We start from the raw sequence: 22,291 nt of genomic DNA, 5'->3' as shown, positions 1-22,291 counted from the left end.
CTCCATGAAACATAATATTTTATTTGTAAACAGACAGGATGTGAAAATTCCTTTGCTGAAGTACTTGCACAAATGCTCAGCAATATGCTACATTATTAATACTGCATTTATAATACAATATAATATAGTTGCAATTGTAAAATTAGATGCATTATTGCAGTGTATGAAAGCAGAGTCTTAACAAACTGAGTTACTTCTGTAAACGTGATGAAACAACAACAAAAATTACTAATTAATGTTTAAATACAGAAAAGGTGCCTGGACTCTAAAGTTAGTTGGTGCATTTCATTGAAAGCATGTTATTTCATGTTATTTTATCATTATTCTTTGGGGAAGTTATTTGTTAACTCTGCTACAAAGTCACACCACTGATTGAGCTAACTTTCTCCTACAACAATGCTGACAGACACTCCTTAAAAGCAGTCAAGTACATTACAAATCCTTTAACTTATTACAGCACACACACAACATGTGGTGAGTTGTACTTTGACTTGACATGTAAAAAGACAAAGTAAACAATAACTTCATAGATGCAGCAAGCAATACTTACTTTGCAGTAAAGCTAGCGCCAATATATTCAAGAAAATATCAGAAATACATTTTGCTTTATTTATCGAAATTAAAATTTTGTACACCCTGTCACTGAATGTTTCTTAGAAGCCTTCCCATAGCTGTACGATGCACAAAGGAACCAAAAGACTGAGCCAATGATAACCTAACAGAAACAAGCTGATGGCAGAGCAGGGCTGGATGGTATCTGGAAGGCAAAGACAAGTTCAAGTTTAGGCAGAGAAAATAGTTTTTTTACTTTTACACAGTGAGACATAGAGAATTATCTCAATTGTTGTACCTAATTCAACAGACAGTGTTTTCTGGATCTTGGTTACTTTACAAATGAAGGTTGTATTCTCAGTAATGGTGAAGCTCATCATGATCAGCCTGAATCCGTATGGTTCAAGTTCTGTTACAAATGTATTGTGTCTAAACTTGGGGTCAGGCATGATGCCAGATATGTTGGTGTTTATGATGGTCTCCTTTGAGCCTTTGGACATGGAAAACTCATAGTCTGTGTGGTAGTTGGCTTTGGGCTCCAGGAGGCAGTCCACTCTGAGGTCATTATCTTCCTCTTGACATACTGTAATTATGGTCTCCTCATCCTGACACAAGACTGGGCTCATCAGAACTGAAGATGTAAAATAACAAGGACCATCAATTTTGTCTTCTTGGCACAACAAATTGTGAAGACAGGGTTCATCAGATTGAAGTTAAATTTAAACTTAAATTAAAGGAATATACTGGGTTCAATAAACTCAATCAACAGCATCTGTAGCATAATGTTCATTGCCACAAAAAGTGCTTTTATAAAATTATTATCAGTTTTTTCTTATTTTTCTTTTTAAAGAAAAGGAGGGACGAGTCTAAATATTTTTTTCTGTTAAAGGGATAGCTAACACAAAAAATGTAAACTCTCTCATCATTTACTCACCCACATGCCATTCCAGACGTGTATGACTTTCTTTCTTCTGCTGAACACAAATTAAGATTTTTAGATGAATATTTCAGCTCTGTAGGTCCATACAATTCAAGTGAACTGTGACCAAACCTTTGAAGCTCCAGAAATCACATAAAGGCAGCATAAAAGTAATCCATAAAACTCCAGTGCTTAAATCCATATCTTCAGAAGCTATATGTTAGGTGTGAACAGATCAACATTTAAGTCCTTTATTACTATAAATCTGTAAGGGAAATTGGAGATTTATAGTAAAAAAAGGATTTAAATATGAATCTGTTTTTCATTCAACGTGACAGCATTACTTCAGAAGACGTATGGATTACTTTTATGCTGCCTTTATGTGATTTTTTGTGAAAAAGGTGTTTTTTCCAGTTCTCACCCAAAATATTTATCTGGCTTTAGAAGACATTGATTAAACCACTGTAGTCTTATGGGTTACTTTTATCCTGCCTTTGTTTTTTTGGAGCTTCAAAAAAGGGGGATTTATTTATTTAAAAAAAAAAAAAACAACAACATAAAACTCCCACAAGGGGGAAACACAAACATAAACTACGCTGAAGGGGGAAAAGTGTAATCCAGGCTGGAGCAGAGGGAAACAGGATTGACCGGACCGAAACAGGAACTAGGTAGGGGAAACAGGACCAACAGGGAAGATTGAAAACACACAATTGGAAACAAGACACAAGACCGACTGGAAAACAAGACAAAGTGGCACTGGACAGCAAACATGAGGAGAATAAATAGGGAGAGAAATTAACAGGTTAACAAGACAGGGCAGGTGTGACTAATAAATTAATAATGGGCAAACAAGGAGGTGGGGTATGACGTAAGACAGAGAGAGACACGCAGCAATACAGAAACAAAACAACGAAACACCCGAATGCTAAGAGAGCACATTGCCAAGACAATAAGGCAATATACGCCCATTCAAACCGACAAACAAGACAAGAGATTGCGTAGCAACGGCAAACAAAGTGATGCCACGCATTCACACTAAGCGAAACCTGAGCATACATCACGAGATAAACGGCAAACGATGCATGCAACAGGCGACAAAAATAAGACAAGACACCTGTGTGAGAATTTGGCCAAACACAAGCCGAAATCTCAGACCGAAGTTATCGAACCTCAGCACAACATGAAGACAGCTTGTGAACCGGGCGCGCAGTGCAAAGTGAGCACAACGCACGCCCTCAGTCGCGAGAAACAGACAAGAACATGGAGCATGAGTGTCCGAACCCCGACACAGACCGAAACTGAAATAGACTGGGAAGTCGGGATCCAGACACACAAAGACAGATAATGAAACACAAGACTACTTGGGATGGTGATGCCATGTTCCTGTCAGACAAAAACCCAAACTGACAGAGTGACAGGACCGTGACAGAGATATTCTAAAAATATTTGTTTGTGTTCTGCAGATGAAAGAAAGTCATACACATCTGGGATGGCATGAGGGTGGGTAAATGATGAGAGATTTTAATTTTTGTGTGAACCCTTTAGTCAATATTATGCCACAAATGCTGTTGCTTGAGCTTAACTTTTATTGAACCTGGAATATTCCTTTAAGGCAGTTTAATACAGTATTGTATTGAGAATATTTTGTCAATACTGAATAACAAAAATGGTTTAATAAGAAAAGAAACATCCTTATGATTCTCTTACCTCCGAGAACAAGGAGCCATCCAAACATAGATTTTAATGTGTTCATTACAGAACTCTATGGAGAAATCAAAGGGGAGAGAAATTAACACTTCTAAATGCCCCAGAAGAGACGCAAAACAACATATTGACATACTTATATTTTGAATGTTTTTTTCTGAACATCATAAATGCAATGTCACTCACAAAATGTGCCTTAAAATAAATGTGGTCTAAAAAGCCATTTTTTTTTCAGAAGAGCTAAAAGCAGAGCTGATGAATTAAGTTAGTTCACCCATTTCCCACGTGTTGTTCCAAACCCATATTAATTTCTTTCTTCTGTGAAACATAAAAGGAGATGTTAGGTAGCAGCCTCAGTCCTCATTCACTGTTAGGGTCAAAATTCTTCAAAATGTCTCCTCTTGTTTTCCACAGAAAAATAGTAAGTATGGAATGAAGGTCACAGAATTTTTACTTACCCCTTCAACAATTATCTTTGAGGGGGCGGTATATTACACTGTTTCTTTTGTGTAATATACTAATAAAAAATAAATAAAAAAAGACACTGAGCTCTCCTTGAGACAGTAACAGCAAAACAGTCCTATAGCTCCACCTAACTGCCTTATGCAGCGCTGCATCCAACAAATAGCAGGCCTCCGTGAGCCACTGCACTGCAGTTGACTGCAGCAGCCCCTCCCATCTGCTGCACCCATGCAATGTTTCAGATCAATACATAGGTATGGAGTGCTAACAGGACAGATATCTCTAGATCCATGTGCGTGAACTGTCCATTCAGTCACACAAGGGGACATACCTTGATGAAATAATACGAAAGCTGTGCAAAATCGAGTGTCACGATTAATGTAAAATAAAAACAAGCAGTGCAACAAAACATCGTTTTTAAAACATGAAGATTATTGTCTGACAGGATTATGAAAGCTGATCTCTCAGTACAGTCCCCAATCACAGATCACAGAACAAATCTTATTAGTAAATGCAATTACGTTTACCTTTTATAGGCTTTAATCCCAGTCCGTTTTTGTTTGGTTGGATACCCTTGACGCAGGGTCCTAAAACTTTAGCCCCACAGAGTGTAAGTGAAAAAAATGGGACCTTGAGGTTGTGAGAGATGTGCAAGTACTCCAGAGTGCAGCCTTGACGGTGGGGCGTATTGGGGAGGGGCGACACGTGTAGTTCCGCCCACTTTCACGATTTCATTGGTTTATACAGCAGAGTTTATAGATGAAGCTAATGTTTACAAAAAAAAAAAAAAAAAAAACGCTCCACATTGCCCCTTCCGGGTTCTTTTGGTTGCCCAAAAAAGAACTGCTGTCTATGGGTCCTTCACTCAAATTGTGCTGTTTGCGGGGTTGAAACACCCCATTTCCACAGATTATTGGAGAGTGGGGTTTTTTTAAATTTCCTCCAGATCTTGCATTAGGAAAAGGGATACATAAATGATGATATTCATTGTTATCGTGTCTGCTCTGTTAGAGACAATTGACACACAGCAGCTTTTTGGCGGATATGATTAATTTTTTTATTATTATTTTTTTATCTTGTTTGAACGAGTCTTGTGAAGTCACAAGCGCTTGTCTGCTTGTGTCTTTCAGCATTTATGAAGTTAAGATGAGCGGAAGAAGAAACAGTTCCCATCCTGCACAAGTATTTGCTAATATAGATCTGCCTTTTTCCGCCATTGAAAATTGCTGATCGAAAGAACACGGAAGCGCGGTTTCCTGCAGTGTGACAGAGTATTTTAATCTTTTGGTGTATGGTGTTGAGAAGTTTGACCCAGGAAGTCAAATGTTTGCCCCGGAGCTGGTAGCAAGACCACTCCGTCCCCTAGTGGAGGGCCTGGAGGAGAATCCTCAGTCCTCCCTTTTTCTTTTGCTGCACCCCCTTCGGGCTGTGGTACTCACATTTTCAATAAAAGAGCCATTTCCTCACTTTGTGGGTCATCAGACCTGGCCAGTGCCAACTAGTCTTGAAGACGTCCCTGCAGGTCATCCTCCTCTGTCGATAACCCACCCCCTGCCGGGTGCGCGGAGCAAGGTCTGGAGTCTTTTCTCAGCACCCAAGCCTCGGGACGCGCTTTTGCCTCTCGACGCATTATTACCTGCTCCCCCTCGCCATGTACATCCAAAACGACCATACCGTTAGTGCCCCTCGCACGGAGCTTAGATGCATGGCTTGTGCTGCCCAGCCCGTCACGTTGGCTGGCCAGGACCGCCCAACTCGGCTACACGATTGAGTTCGCCGGGCTCCCGGTTTAGCGTTTCAGCGCAATTCACTCCACGTCAATGCGCGGCGAAAACGCCAGCACCTTACGAGCAGAAATTGCTACTCTGCTACTCAAGGATGTGAAGAGCCTGTCCCTGCAGCCGAGATGAAGAAGGGTTTCTACAGCCCTTACTTCATCGTACCCAAAAAAGGTGGTGGGTAGTGGACAATCTTGGACTTGCAAGTTCGCAACCGGACTTTACACAGACTCCTGTTCCAAATGCTCACGCAGAAGCGTACTTTCACATCTCCATTCTGCCTCGACCCTGACCCTTTCTTGTTTCTCGGCTTGGAGTTAGACTCAGTCTTAATGTCAGCACACCTCACAAACGAGCGTGCGCAGTCAGTGCTCAGGTGCCTCAAGCCAGGCACAGCGGTTCCTCTCAAACAGTTCCAGAGGCTCCTGGGGCATATAGCATCCTCGGCCACTGTCGCGCCGCTCGAGTTGATGCATATGAGACCGCTTCAGCACTGGCTTCAGACTCGAGTCCCATTTTATGCATTATGAGGCAAGTGTTGAGTTCCCCACAATCTGAAATTGTTCACTTTGACTATAAAATCTGTCACCATGGGATTTCAAGTATTGCATACATTTACAAACAATTATGTGGTACTTGTGTGTGCTGTTATTTGTTTGATGTAAGGAATTTTTGTTGATTTAAAATTAAAATTCTTTCATTATTTACTAATTAACCTCATGCCACTCCAGTTGCCACTCAATTTGAAGGTGCAAATAGCACATAAATGCAGCTTAAAAGTAATCGTAGACTCCAGTGTAACTTCAGAAGTGGTATGATTAGTGTAGGTGAGAAACCGATTAAGTCCTTTTTTACTATAAATTCTCCTCCCTGCCCAGTAGGTGGCGATATGTAAAAAGAATGTGAATAGCCAAAAACAAAAGAAGAATGTGAAAGTGGAGATTTATTGAAAAAGGACTTAAATATTCATTTGATTAAACTAATGATAAGAGCAGTACTGCAGTTCATGCCTGACTGAGGAGAGGAAGAATTGCAATCTAAACTTTCCAAACAGCTTCAGGTGATGTAGATCGCAAAGTATGAGGGAATTAAACAAAAATACAAAATAAGTAAATACAGAAGCACTCTCGTTTTAGAATAAGTGGAGCCGGAGCTGCCGCTCTGCTTCTTTAAATGCATTACAGCTTTATTAAAGTTCAAACAATATGGAAGCAGATCATGTAAATAACTACAAACTCAGAAACTGACATTTCTCTGTGCGGTCAGTGTCTCTTCTAGTTGTGCGAATGTCCCAATCTAATGGGGAGAGATTGAAACTACACCCTGCTGATGCGCACTCTGTCATGGGGATGCTCATTCCTTGAGCGTGCATACTTAATCAGGGTTGGGAGGGTTACTTTTAAAATGTATTCCACTACAGATTACAGAATATATGCTGTAAAATGTAAAACGTATTCTGTTAGATTACTCAAGGTCAGTAAAGTATTCTAAAGTACAGTAAATTACTGCTGCACTGGTAGATTTTTTCACTTGTTTTGACTATACAAAATTTGCCAGAAGACAAAATACACATGTTAAAAATACATTCTCTGAAAAAACTATATATCTTATGCAGTGTTGTTTCTAAAATTGATTTTTACCCTAATATAAAAGGTCTTACTAGAAAAAAAGAAATTATGATCTAATATGAATTTTCTTGATAAAATAATATGATCGTGCCTGGTAACATGTGCATGTAAAATGGCTAGAAATAGCATTTTAGCTTAGCATAAAGCTGACAATTTACACAAGGTTTATTTATATTTCTTCTGCTCCAAACTTACTTCAAACTTACTTCTCTGTATGAATGTAACACATCTTAAGAAAGTGTTTCACCGCTGTTTAAATGCACTTTGGATCACATCATTTATATGGATACATGTTTTCCATCTGAAAGGGCTAAATATTAAATGAAACAAATGTAAAGTAATCTCTTCAGTAAATCAAAATACTTTTTGAATGTAACTGTATTCTAATTACCAATTATTTAAATTGTAACTGTAGTGGAATACAGTTACTTATATTTTGTATTTTAAAATATGTAATCCCGTTACATGTAATTCTATAACTCCCCAACCCTGCACATAATGCAGCTAGATTATAACATGATGCCTCATGAATTATTGAATCATAATATGTCACTGTGCATTTCTTATCATGAAGAAATTGACAATACACAGCATTATTAATACGAGAGAATTTGTTTTTGTTATGAGTTAAAGATGTATTGAAGTGAATCTTATTTTTTCATATCGCTTCATAAAACGTGGATTAAACCACTGGAGTCTTAAAGATTACATTTATGCTGCCTTTATATGCTATTAGGACCTTCACATTTTTGGTTGGAAAGCTTGATGTCAGCAAGATGTCGACCTATGTTGTAAAGACTACAAACAAACAGCTTGTTATATATATACAACAACAATATATAAAAACAGAAGTGGTATAAATTCAATTGCCTCAATGTAATTAAAATGATGACTTGATGATTTTTTTTTATCTAATAGTTGTAACAAATTAATTTAAGTTCATACATCAAGACTTGATCATATTCATTCAAATAGATTAGTTTATGATGTAAAATGTAAAATACATTGCATGGAAAAGTTTTCCATCATTTTGTTAAGTTCACTGAGCATTTTTATTTTTTGAGGATGGTTGACATTTGTTCCCAACTAGTATATCTATTGAGGTAAAATAATATAAAAATGAACAGAATAGAATAGTTCTGCACACATTAACTTGATTCACTCTCAATTTTTCCTCGCATTAATTGGAGTGTGCAGTGATTTATTAAATCTATATTAATTGAAAAAAAGAATCTCTTTAAATTTATACTGTACCATTCAATATTACCACATTAACAGTTTAAGTAAATCCATAAGATTCCACTTTCCCTGACAGCTGTCAATCATTTTGTCCTCTCACATTAATCTTCAGTAAATGCTTGTGTGGTGTTTTTTGTCCTTGTTTGTTGCTTTTTGCATTCAAATTAAAGGACATATTAGCATGTAAAAAGCCTTTGTCATATTTCTCTAAGATGGGTGCAGGTATATTCAATATGACAAAGATTTCAGTCAATCAGAAAAAGATTGATGCACCTCAGACAAACAGCTTTTCTAGACAGGTTAATATCACACGCTGCAGTGTTTATTGTTGCTTTTAGCTTATCAAGGGGATGAATGATTATTTTCAATGAGAGTGACATCTCCAGTGTTTCCTTAAGTGACATACAAGGTTGAAGGTTTGAGATGCACTGACAGCTCATTGGTGAGATTGAGAATTAATTCCACAGCTTTATTTTGAATTGTTAATTTGCCGTGTCTGATAACAATGTTGGTGGAGTGTAAGGGAGGTGTTTTACATTTAAAAGGATTTCAAAATATACCATGACAACCTGGCCTTCACATCAAATGAAGAGATTAATTCAGCAGTACCACACAAATGTTGCCAAATAATTTATTACTTACACTCCCTAAATTAAAGAAAAATTCAGCTTTTAACTTACAATAAACCTATATAATATACAGAATTATGCAGCAATAACAGCACTGGCATAACATATTTTCACAATGCTCTTGCTTCCAAGACTTTGTTCATCTCTTTCTGACATTCTGAATTGAAAAAATCTGCCTTTATGCAATTATATGCAATATGAATAGGCATGCAAGAGATACATTTATGTTTTTGAAAAAACTGAATCTGATCCCAAACAAATCTATGGAGGATTTCTTCCATTCTTGCTTATTTTATTTATTTATTAGTGTCTTACAATTTCATAGTTTTTTTTTTCGTAAACATTATACACCACATTCCAACTATTGTAAACTTGCTCTCTCTCTCAACTTCAAAGACCTTTATTTAGCATGATTTTACATATAATATTGCCAAGCATACAATATAGCATCACAATATTGCCATCAGTAAAAAAAAAAAAACAGTCACAGAAAAGAAGTGCAGAAGTTGAAATAAAATAACAATATACACCTTAACATTTTATTTTAAAGGGATAGTTCACCCAAAAATTAAATTTATCTCATCATTCACTCACCCTCAAGCCATCCTAGATATGTGTGACTTTCTTTCTTCGGCAAAACAACAACAAAGATTTTTAGAAGAATATTTCAGCTCTGTAGGTCTTTACAATGCAAGTGAATAGTGATCAGGTCTTTGTAGCTCCAAAAAGCACATAAAGGTAACATAAAAGTAATCCATATGACTATATATTCTGAAGGGGTATGATATTTAATAAATATTTAAGTCATTATTTAATTTTTACTCGAAATCTCTACTTTCACTTTTACATCTGAAAGTCACATGCAGTGCCTGTTTAATTTCATTTTCACATCTGAAAGTGAAAATGGAAATTTAGGGTAAAAAATAACAAAAATATTTATCTGTTTTTTACCCACACCTATCATATCACTTCAGAAGATATAGTCTTATGGATTACTTTTATGTCACCTTTATGTGATTTTTGGAGCTACAAAGTTCTGGTTACCATTCACTTGCATTGTATGGATATTCTTCTAAAAATCTTTGTTTTTGTTCAACCGAAGAAAGAAAGTCATACATCTGAGATGGCGTGAGGGTGAGTAAATGATGAGAGAAATGTAATTTTTGGATGAACTATACTTTTAAGGCTTACGCATTTCAATTCCATAACAAAATTCCTTCAAATTTAATTGAGTAATCTTTAGCAAAATAAAATCAAATAAAAAAATATTTTTTATTTATTTATTAATATTTGTTTATACTTTTTTGTTTTTGTTTTTTTATTTCATTCAGTTAAAAAAATATACACAATTTAATTTAATGGAATTTTGTTTTCAAATTTAAATTCATAAATCTTAAAAATAATCTTTACACTTTTTAGTGTAGGTATATAGAATAAAAGAATAAAATAAAATGAAATAAAGTGAAACAGAATGAATGCAACACACATTACAGTAAATAATATATTAAAGATCAGTAAGAATTTTATATTTTACAGACATACATGCTGTGATCAAAGCAGTGTTTCTGAGGGTGTATCAAATGAGTTTTGATGTAACAGCTCTCACCAAGAAGCAATTGCATTTGATCTCTCTGGTTTTAATTATTATTATTATTATTATTATTATTATTATTATTATTTTGGGGACATTACATATGTAATATCTACTTAAATGAATGTGTTCACCTGTTGTGCAGTTACATACAAACAGTAACAGTTACAACGACTGACTAAGAGGATTAACAATGAAGAGGATTAAACTCTGTAATACGGCTCTGAAATCGTATTTGCGTTTATTGACCACACGAGGGAGATCTAGCTGCATTTACATATAACATGGCCCCGGACTGTGAATTCCCTTTAAACGTGACTTTTTAATGACTTCACCATAGTCTGGATGTCAGCATGCATTCATTTGTTAGTAATGCCATGCTTTTGAAACAAGACTGAATGTGCAGTTGATAGGATATCACACGGTTCTGTGCTTCGGTTTACATTTTACGAACACCTTATCCATGTTATTCTGCGTGCTGCACAGTTGTGTACTGACGAGCCACCGGAGTTCGTTCGTTGCACTGTGTCCAGCTTTTTAGTTCGGTGTGGACGGACCCTTACAGAGACATATGTCAAAGACACATAGATGTAGTTGACCGCTCCAGGACAACTGGGCAACTGACCGATCAAAACCCGATAACTCTCTAGTACAGTAGGCCAACTTGACAGGGACCTCAAGCGTAGGCTGATTCTGTTGACCATTCTTCATTAATCTCGTTGGTTCGTGCTTTAAGCTGATTAATGTCCGATCTGCTGCCCACGCGCAGCCGAAAGTATTTGTTTTTTCCCCCCCAAGTGGTCTCGCGCGCAGTTTAAAGTGCGTCTGCACGTAATTCTTTCACTTGTACGGAATATTAAAAGGCTCAGTCCAGCGCGTGATACCCAAGTTAAAAGTGTCATAAAACAGTCGGACCTCTAATCGGGTTTTCTGGTCGCCAGACGCATCTCAATAAATGGAGAACTTGGATAAATGTTATTTTAGGGAATGAGAACTCTGTCAATTTAATATCGCACTAGTTATTTTGTATTCGCTGCATATTAAACCAGAGCATTATGTTTTTGAATTTGGTGCTTCCACTTATGGCTACCCTTTTGACAACAGGTAAGACGGACTATCTATCTCGTGTATGTTTCTTTCTTGTTCTTAAATATATTTGTGTCATTTTGCAAGCTTTATGTAGAGAATATACAGTACGCTATAATAATATCCCTCGTTAGCCTATAGAGTCAAAAAAAGATGAGGCACTATAGTAAATAAAAGTTCAAAAGCTACCAGAAGAAGCCTTTCACACTGTATATTCATCTGTATACGTATTATTTTTGGCTCTCTGGAATTTTAAATGTGTTCACTATGTTCTGTTTTAATGTAGTTCATTTGCCATGGTGTGGTGTGCATGATGGAACAATGTAACAACAGAATCGTGGTTTATGTAGAAGCAAATGTCTGAGATCTTTCCAGCCGAAATGTCATAAGAAACATCTGGTCAGTGTGATTGCTTTTTTTCACTAAAACAGAGGCAATCGGCTTGTGTTGAGAATAAATCAACAGTCCCACGCGTAGCGTGCTGGGTTTGTGTATTGGGATTTGTGGCATTAATTTCGATATGCCGTTTGCACTGCGCTGTTGATGTACAGTATCAGTAGCCTATACCTGGACGGGAGGTTTAAATATGTCTTTTTATGAATTCATCCTCAAGACATCGTCCATTCGCTGTTGTAGTTTCTCTGTCTGCTGCATCCAGCAACACGTGCATTGAAAGTGAATGCGCGCGCATCGTTCAGCTCTCGAAACCGCTTCGACAAGAATACAATTAGAACATTTTTGCACTCTGTTCGTTATCATTTAAAGTAAAACAAAAACTTCCTTACTACTGAATTGCCAGAGACAACATTGTTCACATCCTCGTAATATTTGTGTTAGTCAATTAGGTCTATTTTATTTATTAGCTTTATTAAAACAGTATTAGTCTGTGGTTTATTCACATGTAAGGTGTGTGTGTGTGTGTGTGTGTGTGTGTGTGTGTGTGTGTGTGTGTGTGTGTGTGTGTGTGTGTGTGTGTGCGTGTACTTATCACTTTGTGGGGACCAAATGTCCCCATAAGGATAGTAAAACCCGAAATGTTTGACCTTGTGGGGACATTTTGTCGGTCCCCATGAGGAAAACAGCTTATAAATCATACTAAATTATGTTTTATGAAAATTTAAAAATGCAGAAAGTTTTCTGTGAGGGTTAGGTTTAGGGGTAGGGTTAGGTTTAGGGGATAGAATATAAAGTTTGTACAGTATAAAAACCATTATGTCTATGGAAAGTCCCCATAAAACATGGAAACACTACGTGTGTGTGTGTGTGTGTGTGTGTGTGTGTGTGTGTGTGTGTGTGTGTGTAACGTGCGCGCGGCCGTCTCGCGCGCTTTATCGTGCCATAAATCCCCATTTTAGCCCTTGGCTGATTATCAAGTTTTCAAAGAGAGGATGAGCCGCAAATGTGAATATGTAGTTACTCTCAAGTGGAATTAAGTCCTTATTCAAACCCTGTGATATTAATATTTTGTAAATTCTGCCTCAAACTCTATTTATGTTGGGTGAAGTAATGCACCAGCCTTGAACAAGACTGTTGTATTGTATATATCCTTTTACACTTTTCTAAATGTGTTGGTTTTGGAGAAATATATTTTCCAAAAAATATGTGTTGCCCCATTTGTATAAATCAACAAATTATGCATAAAGTTATATTTTTACATTGTAGGCCTATAATAAACTCATTGGGTACTTTATTGGAACACCTTTACACCTACTTATTCGTGTGATTTTCTTATCATCCAATCGTGTTGCAGCAGTCCAATGCAAAAAATCATTCAGAAACAGGTCAGGGCCTTTAATTAATTTTCATATCAACCATCAGAATGGGAAAAATGTGATCTCAGTGATTTCGACTGTGGCATGATTATTAGTGCCAGACTGCAGGGCCGTAGCTAGTGGGGTGAAAGGTGGTAATGATACTAGTGGTCCCAAGCCCTAGGGGCCCCACAACCAATTCTAAACTGTATTTTTATTGGAAAGGGGCCCAGAGTAATATATAGTTAGGGGGGCCCAGATTATCTTGCTACGGCCCTGCCAGACTTGCTGGTTTGAGTATTTCTGTAACTGCTGATCTTCTGGGATTTTCTCACAAAACAGTCTCTAGAGTTTATTCAGAATGGTGCCAAAAACATAAAACATCCAGTGAGTGGCAGTTCTGAGGACAAAAATGCCTTGTTGATGAGAGAGGTCAATCGAGAATGATCAGAATGGTTCAAGCAGACAGAAAGGCTATAGTAACTCAGATAACCACTCTGTACAATTGTAGTGAGTGTAGTTAGTTATTTCTGATCTGCAGCCAGGAAAACTACAACATTTTGTTAATCTGACGTAGACAGATAAATAACTTGATTATAGATTTTTGCTCTTAAAAATAATTAATTTAATTGTCAATTAACATGACTCATGTTATTTATTGTAAGTCACTTGAGAAAGAAAGTATACAAACATAATTTTATATGCAAAATGTCATATATCAGGCTCTGAGGAGTTATATGAAATAATTTATACCCACATTTATATGAAATAATTCCTCCATTTGCTGCTCTAATTAGAAAGAAAACAATGTTCCTTTGTGTTTACATGTGTGTGTGTGTGTGTGTGGCCTGTCTGGTATTTAGCATTTTCTGGTCCTTCTGTGGCAGATCCTGACCCACTTCCCCAACAACCCCCCACCCCCCACCCCAACTATCAGCACTCCCACTTTAACTGCCACTGATCACGTTCCCACCATCTGTTATATGCGCTATCGGGAGTCTTTTCTAAACTAGTGATGCAGTAGTCCGTGGGCAATGTATTAAGGGCTGGACTCCAGCAACAGGTCATTGTACTAAAACCATGGGGCCATGGACATAAGCCAGTTCAGTACAAGCAACGCAGCCCTCTAAGCTTGATTAATGATGAGCTGTGATTAAGTTGAGGAACTAATGACAAAACGGTATAACTGGACCAACCTTCCAACTCTAACTCAGTTCAGTGGGTGGGGCAAAAAATTAATAGAAATTTATATAAATGAAAATCTGGATAAAGAGTTTTCAGAGCCACATGGACGGGATGGTATGGACATGTGGGCAATTTTACCATAAGAAAAAGCTTTAACTTTAAACTACATTTTTATTTTCATTTTAATGACTATTACATTTCCTCAGTATCATAATTCATGTTTATGTTGTCCCATCTCTTCTGGAGCAGTGCAGAAACGATTTTGTCACATGATACCAGTAATTTTTTTTAGCACTGTTTAGGATACACAAAAAAACAAAACAATTGAATAATATTTTGACACATTAATCATAGGTTTATCTTATTGCATATCTTTGTCATATAATCCAAGTTTTTCAGATATGGCATGTTTCCTTTATATTGTGCAGCCCTAGCGGTCTGTTCTAAACTTGTTTAAAAAAAATCAGGCTAATATTTAATCTGCTGGGCCAGAGAAATGGGAAATGTGACTTGCTACGTATATGAGAAAATAACGTTATTTTGTTTTCCCATCAGTTTAATCGCAGACTGATTGCGAACATGATAGATGGGCATTATCAAGTTTAATGAGTTATAAACCAGTCAAAGTGTTGTGGAGGCACTGCCTGCTCTTACCTACATGACTTGAGAAAAGCAGTAAGCCCACACTGAAAAAATTACTAAGATTTACAAAATTTTTATTTAGCAAGTTTTTGGACACAGTTTTTAAAATCTACTTAACTTCATGACATAGTATTTATTCAAGTGAGTAAGCAAATTAAACTTAAATATTTTAGTTAGTACAATAACTTTTACTTAAAAATCTGAAGTACATTAATACATAAATAAGCAGAGTCAAATTTAAAAGAACATTTTATATGAACATTTCACATTTTGAACTTTCCTAACAAACATATATTTAATCTTGTACCACATGACATATGGAACACATCCACAGGTGAACTTATTGCATGCTATGTAGTCTATTCAACATCATCATTTTGCATTACTGGCAATAGAAACATGATACAGAGCTGCCCAGGCAGATCTCAACATTTGGTGTACAAAACACAATGTGATTAAAAAAATTTACTTCAAACTTTACAAAACAAGAAGTTACCAAACATCAAACAACAAAATCAACAATAGATACAGTGTAAATAAACTTCCAAACAGTGAAACCAGGCAAGCTCATTAATTATTCACTCATGATCCATGCTAAGAAGCTTCATAAAGCCAGGAAAATTTACTTATTTTATTTATCAGTGTAATTTACTCAAGTTAGTGAACAAATATGACAAGGTCATATTTAAAGGGACACTTTAGGACTGATGCATGATGACACATTGTAAACATAACAAACAATCAAAAATATTATAAGCTAGAGCATTTATTTTTTTTATTCTTGAATTACAAATGTAGAATTTACTAATATTTTAAAGTTCAACTTATTCAGTGTAGAAAGTGTACTGCTCTATTTACATCACCACAAAAATATTTTTAAAATCGACACAGCTGAAAGAGACAAGTGTTTTAGAGTAGCGTCATCGCATGTAATGGTAGATCCACTGGTAAGAGTTGATAACCCTGCCTGATGATATTACTCAAAGAGAGGGCTCTTAGGGTGACTCTTATGCTTTACTGGCACATCATATTAAGTATGATCGCTTGCTTAAGGCAGCATACTGCTGTGGTGCTCAGCTTTGATTAGCATTACCCAGTACTACAATTAAATCTTAAAGGAGAAGTTCACCCATAAATGAAAATTCTGTCATTTATTTACTCACCATCATGTCATTATAAACCATTATAAAACTTTCTTCTGTTCAACACAAAACATTTTTTTGTTGTTGAATATCTGAAGTGAACGAGGACCTGCCATGCTCCAAAATGACTAAAAAGCACCATAAAAGTGATACTTTTGCTATGTTTCAAGTTCTTTTGTGGAGAAAAAAGTCAAATGGGCTCGTAACTACATTATTTAAAAATGAAATGTTTTTTATTTTTGGGTGAACTATTCCTTTAAAACATGAGCAAGTCTGTGAATATGCTACCATTTCCTGTTTTGTTTGCTATTATCAAGTGATATGGATATTAGAGGAATATGGTGACCTTTTCTATACCTGCAGGCTTATAAATATGACAACGTGACTGTTGGCAAACAAATTGATGCAAGTAGCCTTTTTGTATGCAAAGGTGTTGGAACAATTACTGTATCATGGAAAGGTCAGAGCATTTCTTATCAATTTCCTTCATTTAAAGGCTGCATCGTCATCATGTATCATTTGAGGAGACAGAATTGCTTCTTTGCAATTTCTAATTTCTAAGTATTTTCTTCTAGAAAATTTGGAAAAGGTGAAGGGAGTGTCTGGACTCTTATCATTGTTTTCTGTTATTATAATGGGTTCCATTTTAAAACAATACAGTCATTGCTGCTCCACCCTGCATATATCAGCAGCTTTGACTGTCTGCTTTTAGATTAACAGCCTAGAGATAGAACAAATTGTGATAAGAATAATGATGGACAGCTCTCAGGAAAAACAGCAGAACATTTTGCTGTTTGAGTATTTGTGTTTCTGATGGTACTGTATTTATAACTGTAAATGTCCACATTCACAAAAACTATGGTGGAACATGTACCGTTTTCCTGGTGCTTTTCATTGTCTTAAGTGAACTTGAGGCTAAGAGTTTGGGTTAGCTTCATCTCAGACTCATATGACACGGCCCACAGAGTCAGTTCTCTAACTGCATTTTTCACACAAAATGGCAAGCACTGGCTGAAAAGGCCAATTCCAGTTGTATATTCCTTTTGGACAGACAGAAATTCAGATTCTTGGTCTTATACAGCCGATTGCGCTCAGGGACTGATGCGTAATTATTTGAATAGCTTTTAACTTGTGTTTTAGATAATCCCGCCCCTAAACGGCAAATAAAAGCAATAAGAACTGTAGTTGGTCACTTCACATGTCAGTCAAATGGTCTCTTTCTGTCTTATGGTGCGTTCCATTTACCTCGGAAGTTGGATGTTGGAGCTGGGAATGAAGTCACACCCGAGTTGAGCACGTTCCTGTACACAAGTCGGAAAACCAAGATGGACGCATCCAGGCAAATATTTGTTGTGCTTGCTCTTCCAGAATACAAACGGGGTGGGGGAAGTAGCCATTTTTAGCAATACCATTCGATAAAAACACATAAAAATTTGGTATTTTGCACAGATAATGCCGAAGTATCATGTCCACAGATAGAGGTTAGATAGTACTGTGTGCACCACTGAGTTTATTGAGACACAGACAAACAGAAGTGCTAATAAACAATATATCACCACTGTTTCACTTACTGTTGATGCGCTGAGCAGCCATTTTGGATTCTGAAGTTGGGGTTGTTGCGGTTCCTCCGAGTTTCCGAGTCAGAACTCCGAATTGAGGGGGCATTCCAGTTAAAAGTTCCTACTACGTCCATCAGGCAGTTTTTAAAGATTTACCAAAGTCCATTCTGAGTCACATTTTGGTGGAACTGGAAACAAAATAGGGTGTTGATCTTTTGTCTTCTGGTAATATAAGTACTAGAAGAGTCTGGGTAATTCTTAATGTCTTTATGGCTTAAAGTGTGATGACTGCATAAATCACTCCCATATTTAAAAGTGTCAAATGCTTCTGGTGTTGAGACTGTGGTGTGGCAAACCATTTTTCTTTTTACATTTCTCTGTATTATATACAAACAGTTGTGATGCTGTTCACAACCCATTTGACTTCTGTGAAACAGGATGTTCATCAAGACAAAATGTAGGGGAGGACTTGATTTTATCCATCAGGAATTGATTGGATCATGTAAAATAGCAGTAAAGTACCAGAATGTTGGCATGGAGGGGTTGAAAAATAAGCATTTGTGAGAGGGTAGTTTCTAATAAATTCTAATAATTATAATATATACATATTTTTACTTTGTGTTTACTGGTCATTAGACATTACTGAATGAGGGCATATTGCAGTTCAGAGTTGAGTTTGTTTGATATACATTAGACAAGATTGCCCAAGCATTAATCATTCTGCTGGCAATTTTAATGGAAATAATCTGCGATTCTGTATGCATTGTGCACAGCTAGGTGTTGGATACGCAATGGTCCTTCTGTAGCATTCATTCCTTAAAGCTTTTAATCAGCTCAGAGACCAGAGCTCATCAGTCCACAGGCAGAGGAAATAAGGTCATATGTATGTGACAGTAAGAAAAGCCATACTGTATTTTGACTGCCAGGTGTGGTTTCAATCATCTTAAAAGTTTATTATGCACCAGTATTGCTCCAAAGTTTTGCAAACATGTTGACATCCTTAAGTGAAAGTGTGTTATTTTTTTCAGTGTTTAAATACTTTCTCCTAACCCAGCTTAATGTGGATAGACAACGATAAGTAAACCATCTGGCTGACTTCCCTGAAAAGCCCAAACAGATGAATCTGTGACAGTTTCAAGACATTGCTCTGTTTGTTTGAGCATCCCATCCGTCCAGATAGAGCAACATTGGCTCAACCAATGGGGTGTGTTTGGGGCGGAGCTATCTGTTTGGCTGACCAACTATTGATGTGGTTGGTGTTCGTAAAACCTATTTGATATTATTTTGTCATGTTTTGTAGTTTGTAAATACTTTTGCAGTGAAAATCCATCTTAAGCAGAGCTATTTCATCTTATCGTTACATATTCAACAATTAGTCAGCTAACAATTCTTCTTTAAAGGAATAGCTAACCCAAACATTTACTGAGACTGTCAGTCCCTAACATTCTACCTAACATCTCCTTTTGTTTCCCGTGGAAGAAAGAAAGTCATAGGGGTTTGAAACAACATGAGGGTGAGTAAATGGTCACAGAATTTTAAATTTTGGGGTGAATTACTACTTTGCAGGAGGCAAAACTGTGAATCATTGTTTCCTTTTCATTATAATGCAACAAATGTCCTACCAAATTTCTCAGCAGACAATGCGTGCTCTGTGGAAATGTCCGTGTCTTTTCCGATTGACTCACAAAAGCTGTAAAAAGACTGGACAGCTGAACAGCAGTTTGAACTGTGTTCTTGGTCCCCTTTGTTGACAGAGGCCTTTCATTTTTCATTAGCTTGTGTCCTCAGTGCCATGACTGCCGATGTGTGAAGCACAGGACTCCTGTCCACATGACAAATCCTGTTTTGGTTTCTATCCCAGGTTTAAAAGTCCTTGTGAATTTTTTTTTTATCTGCAATTTGGTATTTCCATTGAAAATGGATTCTGTTATTAATTTCTGACATTGAATAATTTTTATGATTCGGCATCAGTAAATCAGAAAATTATTATTATTAGTAGTATTCTATTAATGACAGATCTCTTGTTTGTTTTAAAGGAATAGTTCACCCAAAATGATTGACTATTCCATGGTAATGGGCAAAAGTTATAACTAATTAAATATTAAAGAAATATAGATAAAAAAATGATACCTTTTTCTTTTTATATATTTTTTGCTCACCACCATGTCATTTCAAACCTGTATGATTTTCTTTCCTTCGTGGAATGAAAATGCAAATTTTTAATGAATGTCTTGATCACTATTACAAATTGCAAAAAGCACAATAAAGGTATCAGACATGGTATGGTAATTTTAAGGTAATTTATGTCCGGGTTTCTCAAACTTTTCTGAACCAAGGACCCCTTTCAAAACCTCAAATTCTCTGCGGACCCTTGCCCACTACCACCATCACAACAAATATGATATTATTTACTAGAAGTATAAAAATACGTTTAAATAGTCCTACATATGACATAAAGCTTGCAGAAAGGTTGGGCACTGCTGTTCTTTTGTTTCGAGCTTCTGTGTGCAAAGTGTTTCAATTACATTAACAGCCAGTGATTGTACAGCAATTTACAAGTGAGAAATGCAACAATACAAATGATTCATATCAAAGACAGCACAAACAAACACCATAAAATGAAGTTAGGGAGACAGTCCATTGCTCAGCTGATGTTTTAACGCCAACCGCAGGATGAACCATCACTGTGGCAGGGTGGAGGGCGGATGGTGATTCTACACACCCGGTCCCTTATCAGGCTAATTAAGCCTCAGAGAGGGATAAAGGCCGACTGCGGAGGATTGTGGGAGAGAGAGATAGTTTACTGGCATGTCCGTCATGTGCGTGTTTGTGTCTTTTGTTTAAGTTTCTCATTAAACTATTGTTTATATTGTCAAGCCAGTTCTCGCCTCCTCCTTGCCCATCTAAATCCCTTTACAATCACCAAGAACAATACAAAGCTCAAACAGTACTGATTTTTTTATAAATTATTATGAATTCCCCCTATAGTCAAAGCAGGAGTTTAGACATTAGTAACGGCACCATATTCTTCAGAAGAAAAATAAACAGTTGCGGATTGATGAATTTGTTTTTATCTGTTACTATAATATGACATTATTGTTGATAATTTAACATTAATTATACAGTAACACAATTTAATCATTATTTAATGTTTCAAATTATTATGTAAACTGTCACTTTTTTTCTTTTCTGAAAATATATATAAGTAGGCCTATCAATACACCTCTCTTCCATTCAGCAGTGGACGGGACACGATATACTGTATATATTTACATAAACGCCAGTTACACTGAAGTGGAAAATTATATATTATGCATATATAAAAGCATACTTTATCTAGCCAGATTAAGCAAATCAATTATATAAATAAAAAAATGGGGACCTTGCTATTTCAGTGCTGGTCAGCTGGCTTGTGAATATTCACTCATTGTGGTCGATATAACTTGAAATGCACATTGATAAACCCCTTCTCTTTTTTATTGGATGAAGAAACAGCTTTGTGTCTCAGTGTTTGACAGATATTTTCCAGTGTCATCCACAAAAACTCCTGTAAATAACATGTGTAAAGAGTAATTTCATCTTGAAGTGAGATTCATTCAACAATCAGAGAATTTGCTGTTATAAGCAGATAATAAGCTGATTTTCAAACACTTAAATTTGTGGTCCAGAAACTACAAATTTTTTATTTAGGCTGTTATATTAACAAAATATTGTTCAAAACTTCTGTTATGTCGTATTTTTATACTATGTGAAGTATTTTTAAAGGTGCTATACTAAATAAACATTATTATTATTATTATTATTATTAATAATAATTATTATAATCATATTGATATACTAACTCACAAATCATGGCTAGTATTAAAAGTGATCGATACCTCGTTGATATTATGTGCTGGTGGAATCCCCAAATTGCAAATGCAGGAACTTGCTTTAGACTTTGCACCAAGATTAGACATGGTTCTCAAACGTCTTAGCACAATGACCTATTTCTCTGGAAGACACTTTATTGACATGCAATAAACCCACAGTTTGCTCACATACACCCACAAGTCCCACCCATGGCCACTTGCGCTTTGCACTGGCATGAAAATAGCCCTTAGTATTAGCGCTATTGCAAAATTAGGTAAGTTATACAGTTGTTGCGCTTAGCGGTGTGCTCAGCGCTGCACCTAGCGTTGTCACGATAATAGAACCCTAAATGTTTAAAAATTGACGATTTGCTTATTATTATGGAATTGTCAAGGATGGCAATACAAATCTAAAGAATAATATATTTTCTAAAACTGAATGTGCTTGTTAAATATTAGTGCAGCAGTAGGCATTGGGCACTAGGCTGATGCTCTCTCTCTCTCTCTCTCTTTCTCTATCTATCTCTCTCTTTCTCATGCGGTTGGAAGCTATCTGGAACTTCAATATCCTGA

At 36.4% G+C, this 22,291-nt stretch overlaps 2 protein-coding genes across 3 annotated transcripts in view; one reads left to right on the top strand and one right to left on the bottom strand.

Moving 5' to 3' along the window:
- Positions 1 to 7: 7 nt before the first annotated feature.
- Positions 8 to 4,312, bottom strand: LOC127628026 (thy-1 membrane glycoprotein-like). The gene is made up of 4 exons (XM_052104676.1): positions 4,165 to 4,312; positions 3,179 to 3,233; positions 851 to 1,183; positions 8 to 757 (listed from the first exon to the last, which is right to left on the bottom strand). Exons 2-4 carry the CDS (start codon positions 3,222 to 3,224, stop codon positions 654 to 656), a joined length of 483 nt encoding a protein of 160 aa, XP_051960636.1. The 5' UTR covers positions 3,225 to 3,233; positions 4,165 to 4,312; the 3' UTR covers positions 8 to 653.
- A 6,844-nt stretch (positions 4,313 to 11,156) lies between these two features.
- nectin1a (nectin cell adhesion molecule 1a) overlaps positions 11,157 to 22,291 on the top strand; it is a 35,640-nt gene continuing 24,505 nt past the window's right edge. For both annotated transcript variants that reach the window (XM_052104630.1, XM_052104629.1), the window contains exon 1: positions 11,157 to 11,606. In XM_052104630.1, coding sequence (XP_051960590.1) covers positions 11,558 to 11,606 — 49 coding nt within the window. In that variant the 5' untranslated portion in view covers positions 11,157 to 11,557. The remainder of the gene's footprint in view (positions 11,607 to 22,291) is intronic.

The sequence above is a fragment of the Xyrauchen texanus genome, chromosome 34, assembly GCF_025860055.1.
Source record: "Xyrauchen texanus isolate HMW12.3.18 chromosome 34, RBS_HiC_50CHRs, whole genome shotgun sequence".
Taxonomy (NCBI): domain Eukaryota; kingdom Metazoa; phylum Chordata; class Actinopteri; order Cypriniformes; family Catostomidae; genus Xyrauchen; species Xyrauchen texanus.
Note: the sequence above shows the minus strand (reverse complement) of the source record. Positions and strands in the feature narration are given on the sequence as shown.

Bases quoted from the DNA above. Each gene is read 5' to 3' on its own strand.
- LOC127628026 (XM_052104676.1), bottom strand. From the start codon at position 3,224: ATGAACACATTAAAATCTATGTTTGGATGGCTCCTTGTTCTCGGAG. The intron at 1,184-3,178 runs GTAAGAGAATCA...TTACATCTTCAG, and splicing joins ATGGCTCCTTGTTCTCGGAG to TTCTGATGAGCCCAGTCTTG. The intron at 758-850 runs GTACAACAATTG...TTTGCCTTCCAG, and splicing joins AACACTGTCTGTTGAATTAG to ATACCATCCAGCCCTGCTCT.